The 8,081-nt window shown below is 37.9% G+C and overlaps 1 protein-coding gene across 1 annotated transcript in view; it reads left to right on the top strand.

The window, feature by feature from the left end:
- Positions 1–8,081, top strand: part of COL24A1 (collagen, type XXIV, alpha 1) — a 562,513-nt gene that overhangs the window by 503,483 nt on the left and 50,949 nt on the right. Inside the window, exon 49 of the mRNA XM_006831073.1 lies at positions 264–326. Coding sequence (XP_006831136.1) covers positions 264–326 — 63 coding nt within the window. The remainder of the gene's footprint in view (positions 1–263; positions 327–8,081) is intronic.

An 8,081-nucleotide genomic window follows, 5' to 3' on the forward strand; every position in this document is an offset into this window, starting at 1 on the left:
AGAAACATAATGCCAAATTTTCCTCCCATGGCACAGCTGGTAGGTTCAAACTGCTGATCTTTCAGTTAGCAGCTGAGCACTTAACTTGTCACCAAGGCTTCTTAATACACTCCTCACTAAATACTTTAGCATGCATTTCCTTAGCTATCACATTTGTTTTTGAAGTGCCAATGCCTGATAGATTGGTATGAGATTATTTCATTTGTAATATATGAAATGTTTATATAAGCTAAAAATTTACATTTCTAAAATTATCTTTCCAGGGTCCTGATGGAGATGCTGGAATTGTTGGAATATCAGGTCCTAAGGGTCCTGCTGGACAAAGAGTAAGTATAAAATCATTCTTCCTACCCATAAATTGTGGCTCTTTGCTTATTCTATGACTCAGGACAAGAACTTTAAAATTACTCTAAGTTGTTGTTGTTGTTTTTGTTATGTGCCATGGAGTCGGTTCCAACTCATAGCAACCATGTACAGGGTTTTCGAGGCTGTAAATCTTTACAGGAGCAGAAAGCCTCATCTTTCTCCTGCGGAACAGCTGGTAGTTTCGAACTGCTGACTTTGAGGTTCGCAGCCCGATTCATAACCACTACGCTACCAGAGTTCCTTTACTCTAAGTTAGTAACTTAATAAAAGGACTTTTAAGCTAGAATGCCATTAATGTACATACAGATATGCTCAGCCTTGTCGTTCATGTGTGGTTTGAGCAAAAGAACTTCTTAAACATCTCCCACCCCATCCTTTCTCTATTCTCACTTTTAAAAAAAATCATTAAAATTACTATGAAAAGTGAATAATGTGTTTATTAGCTCACACCAGGAACAGAAACATCAAATCATTTTATGTTTTAATCATTTATTTATACAGCCAGAAACTATAGACCACCCCCATTCACCACCTGGAGGTGACTTGCCTATGACCAGGGCTTCTCAGACCACACTTTGAAAAACATTCCCCATTAACTATGTTTTCCTAGCTAGGAGGCGAACATCTCAAGAGAGTGGTGAGGAGCTTCTTAAAGAGTTATAAAGATTAGGGTCTAAAGAACTTCAATTATCTGTTTATTCCTCGAACTACAAACTGTGAAGAATACACACAGGATAAAAAAAGCCACTGGTTGTTTTTGTTTGTTTTTCCTTTTTGTTGTGTTTTTACTAAGCACACCCTCTTAATTGATGAGAAGATCTATAAAACTAAAGGAAAATGAAAAGGTCATAAAGTTTTGAACAGTAATTTGGCTTTAATGGTAGTTCCTTTATAACTAACAACAGCTGTTAGGGCAAAATACGAAGAGAACAGAACACAGAGAAAGATGGGAAACAGTTCACATGCTGGAGAAATGGATCTTGAATAAGAACTTTACAGCAGAAACCCGCTGTTTTCTATTTCTTGTACAAGATTTGTTGTTGTTGTTGTTAGGTGCTGTTGAGTCGGTACCAACTCATAGTGACCTTATGCACAGCAGAACAAAACACTGCCCGGTCCTGAGCCAAAAATAGTAAATGAAAAATCATAGTTTTGAAATCCTATGCTCTTCCCCTAACTTTTACAATAAATTTATTTCAGTAACACAAAGAACAATGTTGTCGTGGACAAGTTTTTAAAGACTTTACTCCACATTTCTTTAGTTGTTAATTTGTTATTTCTATGATTTCTGAAGAACTGTAGAAAGTTGGTGTTTTTATATAAAGTTCAATTCTTGATTAGCCAAAGGTGGGTCACATATGGGAAGGCTTCTCTACAGTTGAGGGAGCCCTAGTGTACATTGGTTAAGTGCTTGACTGATAACTAGAAGGTTGGTGGTTTGAACCAACCAGCCGCTCCATGAAAGAAAGATGTTGCATTCCACTTCCGTAAAGATTTACAACCTTGAAAAGCCTAAGGGTCAGTTTTTTCCTGCTCTATGGGGTTAATGTGAGAAAGAATTAATTGAAGGCAGTGAATATATGTGTGTGTTTAATGTAGAATAAATATTGCTTTCAAGTTCTTGTTTATATTGTTTCTCACTAATTAAATCCATTCATTCTTGTTTTGTTAAATTCTTAGTTAATTAAATTCTTTCATGACATTGTCAAAAAGAAGTTGACTTCCTGCCTAGCCCTGTCTTAAGCAGGCTCTCCTAGAGGGTTAAGTCTCTGTGGACCATACTCTGAGCTTTTATTACTTTGCTTGTCAGAAATTTAATCAGTTCACAAATAGTAAAGTTCTGTTTGTGAACTCACAAACTACTCTTTTGTAAGTGCAGATATTTCTTTACTAAGTAAATAAAAGTCAGGCAAAAAGTTATGACAGGTTAATGTTTATCAAGAGACTATTATGTACCAGATTGTTGTGTGCCGTCGAGTCAGTTCCAACTCATAGCAACCCTATGAGTATAGGGTTTCTAAAGAGTGGCTGGTGGGTTTGAACCCCCAACTTTTGGTTAGCAGTCTAATACTTATTCTATAGCACTACACCAGGACTCTTATGTAGCAGATACTGGTGTTCAGTTTTTAACCTTTATCTCATTTCATCCGCATAAAAATTTGTAAGAGATTTTGCAAGTGGGGAAACTTAGTTTCTGATAGATAATTTGTCAATATTAAGGTCAGATATGACCAGCACATGGAGCAGTCAAAATATGAATCCACATCTGATTGACTACATTGCACAAACCAAATCATATGTTAGAAGATTGTTTGATGTTTGCAAAATTAGAATATAAAATGGATATTATTAAGTGACCCATTGCCTAGTTCTATATCTCACACATATTAAGCTATCAATAAGTATTTGATGATTTAATTAATTAAAACTAGGAAATCCAGATTAATTCTTTTTGTCCATTACAAAGATGTAGATATCTGGTGCTGGTCACTAAAATCATAGTGCCATATCTTTTGTACAAATGTAGATAAATATAGCAATCATTTGCTTTCAGGGTCACTTTATCTAGATAGAGTCTGTTTATCATGGATTGAATTGTGTCCCTCCCTAAAATATATGTCAAGTTGGCTGGTCATGATTCTCAGTGGAACCTGTCTAGAAGCTGAGAACCCCAAAGACCAGGGGAAGATTGATGATTGATACCAAGACACAGGAAGATCTCCAAGGACCACGAAATGCACACAAGGACCTTCTCCCAGAGTTGACAGAGAAAGAAATCCTTCCCCTACAGGTGGCACACTGAGTTTGGATTTCAAACCTCCTGAATTATGAAAGAATCATTTCTGTTTCTTACGTCACCCACTGTGGCCTTTCTGTGGTAGCAGCACTAGATAACTAAAACAGAATTTGGTACGTGGAGGGAGGTGCTGTTCTAACATATGCCTAAAAAGTGTAAGTGGTTTGGGTAATACGTAGAGCCTGGAAGAGTTTTAAAGTGCTTAATGACTAAAGCCTAGTTTACCTTGAAGAGACTGTTAGTGGAATTGTAGATGTCAAAGGAAAGTCTAGTGATGGTTCAGAAGAAAGTGGGGAGAGCTGAAATAGCAGAGATGGTACAGATGCCAAAAAGCAGTGGCAGAGATATTAAAAATGCAGCTTGAAGTGTCATTTCCTCAATAAAGCTCCAAATTACCCAATAGTAGGTTGTTCTGTCTTTGAGCTTCCAGACTGTTCTGCCACATGTCCATTATAGATTTTTATCATGCTGCACTGTAAAGGTGAGACTATGCTTCTTGGCAATGAGCAACTCAGGGTTAAGGGGTATGTTTTACTTATGTCTCCAGTCCCAACAAATTACCTGAAACATAGTGGGTATTTAGTGACTGTTGGGCAGATAGTGGATGAGGCTCAGTGTCTGAAGGTGTTCATCACCTCAAGATTCACTGGCTATCGTTAGAACCCAAGAAGATGGATCCAATGTGTACGTCCAAGCCAGCTAGGAATCCACATATTGACACAAATTGTTCTCCAGTGGGCAGAACCAGCTCAGCATTAAGACAAATACTCTTACAAGATTCAGATCTGTGAACAGCCTATATTTCAGTCTTGTTGCCATGGAGTATTGTTGAATTAAAAACAAAAGTTAAGTAGGGCATAATTATCCTCATGAGATTAGGCACACAAGGGCAATCTAAAATATACAGAGCACTCTATTTAAAACAGGTCCCAGTTGGTGGTATAGAAGACTTTAAATAGGACCTATTTAAAATAGGCGAGCCTAAATTAACGTAGTATAAGAAATGGAGCCTCTCAACTTGCGTAACACCGAGAAAGAATAACTGAAATCTAACCAGAGTTATCAATCATTCATTCAGTCAGGTATTTTTTGAATATTGTGTAAGTGCACAACATAGCCCCTGCTTCAAGGAGAATATAAGGAATTAGAAAATGTGCACATGACATCAAGGGAGAAGAGCAGGAGTGGAGTGTGGGACCCTCCCCAGAAAAGCAGCAACACCAGAGATGGAGGCAGAGATGATGACATGGAGAGACAGAGCCGTGGAGGATTCTAGACTCATGGAGGGATAGGGGATATGTGCTAGAGCTGGGGGCAGGTATGCAGTGTGTGCCCTTTGGCTGTTTGATTGGATATTACTGAATAAAATTTCGGTGCACATCCAAAAACAAAAAGGAGGGGAATAGAAACAAATACTATTGAACGATGAAGCATGCAGGGGATTATAATCATCGCAATGAAACGAATATGATAGGATGAATGTAAAATTGATGTTCCCATATTTAAACTATCACTCAATCACTCAATTCACGATAAAAAAAAAAAAAACTTAAAAAAAGAAAGAAGGAAAAGACCAAAATGCTTGTCAGAAGAGACACTGATGTTTCTGAAATAATAAAATGTAACCCTGTCCATTCTCCCCCATCACCCAGTTGTCAAGTGCTCAACTATTACCATTCATTCTCTAATATGTATAAATTTAATTTCAAGTATAACAAACGTGATCATGCCATGAAACTATTTTAGAACAGATACTGTATTAAATGTTACCATGTTTAAAATATGTAATATTTTTTCACAGAGGGAATTAAAACATGTAAATTTCAACTAGAATCCATTTATGTGATATTTGTAAATAAAAGTAAAACTATTGGATTAAAAAAACATCAACAACAACAACAACAACACACAAAAAAAAAAAAACAGTGCCAGCAGAACCAGGAGACTGGTTCAAGATGGCTCAGGAGCTGAGCCACAGAACAAGAGAGCCAAGTGCCTTCAAGCAAGCAGCTAGGTCCCTCTGGACGCTTGTCAACAGAACTCTGCTTGCTGGCCCACAGAGAGAAAGAACTGCCTTCAGTCAGAGTGGAGTGCCTCTGAGCACTCAAGGAGTCAGAAAGCAGAAGCTGTTAAGACAAGGAGCACAGAAAGCAAAGCTGCCTGGGTCTCAAAGGGTCACAACCTCTAGGGTCTCAAAAAGTGGAACCACAATATGCTTGGTCTCAACGGTGAGCCCATGACCTCTTAGGTTTTAAAGAATCAGATCTTCACAACACAGTTCCAGAGTGTAAATCTGATATTAAAGAGTGCCATGAGGATGGGACCAGATCCTCTACCAAAAGATGAGGGACTGGGATGACCGTGCCTGTCAGTCAAAGAACAGAGCCTGTCAGAGCTGAGGAGACAATATTGCCACTCAGACAGACTAGAGAACGGAGCAACTCAAAACGAAGGAAGCACAGTGAGTGATCCAGTGGGCCTGAAAAGCAGGGATGAAGCCCAGTATCCAGATAGCATGGCCAGCACCCATAGTCTGGAAGGCAGGGTCATTGCACAGATGGTTCTGGAGAACAAAGGATCATTTTCAAACCTTGAAAGCTAATGTAAATTGTTCTGCTGGGTTGTTGACTTGCTTGGTACCTGTTATTTCTTCTTTCCCTTCAATTTCTCACATTTGTAATGAAAATGTCTGCCCTGTGTCTGCTTCACCATGGTATTTTAGAAATAGATCATTTATACTCTCAATTTCACAGGTTCACAAATAAAGAGGAATTTCATGCAGAGATAATATTTAAGCTTGGCGTTTATTTAAAACTTTGGGGATTATATAATAAGATGAAAGATTTTTGTATGTGGCAGAAACATGAGTTGTGAGGGGTCAAAAGGAAGAATGTCATGGATTGAATTATGTAGCCAAAAAATATGTGTTAATATTCTAACTTGGCTGGGCCATGATTCTCAGTGGTTTGACCGTTATGGCATGATGTAATGTAATCAGCCGATCACCTGCAAGGAAATTAGGGTAGAATATGACACTCTAATTCAAGTCACCCCCATCTGATCTAATGGTAGTGTACCTTAGGTGTGGCCTACATCACTTTTTATTTTACAAGAAATAAAAGGAGAAAAAAGTGAGCAAAGAATGAAAAACCTTACTCCCACCAAGAAAGAAGAGCCAGAAGTGGAGCATGTCCTTTGAACTGAGGGTCCCTAAGCATAAAACCTCCTAGACCCAGGAAAAGCTTGTTGCCAAGACACACATAGATATCTCCCAGGAAAGCAGGGCCCACATATTTTGAACCTTCCCCCAGAGCTAACAGAGAGAGAGAAAGCTACCCCCTACAGCTGACACCCTGAATTTAAACTTCATCCACTTATACTTTTGTGATAGCAGCACGAATACAATGTTTACTTGTCCATTCTTTTAGCAAATGGTTACTTCAGAGACTTAAGTTGATTTGCTTTATGCTTTCTTAACTTTTTTTTTTTTTTTTTTAGTGATAAACCAGTCTAGAGGATACATTTGATTAGGTTAAGAAATCAAATATCTTTATTTGATTACAGATCTTTAAAACACGAGTACCCTAGTTAAGGAGCTCTGGTAGCCTAGTGGTTACGAATTGGGCTGCGAACCTCAGAGTCAGCAGTTTAAAACTACCAGCTGTTCCATGGGATAAAGACGAGGCTTTCTGCTCCCGTAAAGATTGACAGCCTCAGAAACCCTGTACAGGGTTGCTATGAGTTGGAACCGACTCCACAGCACATAACAACAACAACAACAACAAAAACCCTAGTTATAAATTTCATAAGGTTTTCAGTGACTAAATATTCAGTAGTAGTCCATGTCTACTTCCTAGTCTGTTTCAGTCACTGGCAACCTTATGAATAGGAGTGGAACACTGTCAGATACAGTAGAATATTGAATATTAAAACTTGTTGAAGAGCACCAGAATATTGTCAAATATAGTGCCAGAAAATGAGCACTTCAGGATGGAAGGCATTCAGAATACAACTGGGGAAAAGCTGCCTCCACACTGTAGAGTTGACTGTGATGAGGAGAATGGAGTAAAACTTTAAGGGCCTTAATTTGTGGGCACAACTCAAAATGAGAAGAAAAAACTGTAAGCATCCATTAATAATTGGAACATGGAACAAAGGATGGATCTAGGAAAATTAGAAGTCAGAAATGAAATGGAGTACATAAACATCAATATCCTAGGCATTAATGAGCTGAAATTGACTGGTATTGGTCATTTTGAACTTAACAACCACATGGCTTACTAGTCTTTGAATGACAAATTGAGTAAGAATGGTGTTGCATTCATCATCAGAAAGAACATTTCAAGACCTGTCTTGAAGTACAATGTTGTCTGTGATAGGCTAATATCCATATGCTTACAAAGAAGACCAGTTAATACAATTATTATTTAAATTTATGCACCAACCAGTAAAGTCAGTTATGATGAAATTGAAGAATTCTACCAACTTCTTCAGTCTGAAATTGATCAAATATGCAATCAAGATGTATTGAAAATTACTGGTGATTGGAATGGAAATGTTGGAAACAAAAAGGAACAATCAGTTGTTGGAAAATATGTCCTTGGTAATACAAATGATGCTGGTGATCACATATAGAATTTTGCAAGACCAATGACTTGTTCGTTGCAAATACCTTTTTTTTAACACCATAAAAAGAAAAAAGCACTATACACATGAACCTCACTAGGTCAAATACACAAAAATCAAATTGACTTCATCTGTGGAAACAGACAGTGGAAAAGTTCCATATTATCAGCTAAAACAAGGCCAGGGGCAGACTGTGGAACAGACCATCAATTGCTCATATGCAAATTCAGGCTAAAGCTGAAGAAAATGAAAACAAGTCCACGAGAGGCAAAATATGACCTGGAACATATCC

Source organism: Chrysochloris asiatica, unplaced genomic scaffold (genome assembly GCF_000296735.1).
Source record: "Chrysochloris asiatica unplaced genomic scaffold, ChrAsi1.0 scaffold00002, whole genome shotgun sequence".
Taxonomy (NCBI): Eukaryota; Metazoa; Chordata; class Mammalia; order Afrosoricida; family Chrysochloridae; genus Chrysochloris; species Chrysochloris asiatica.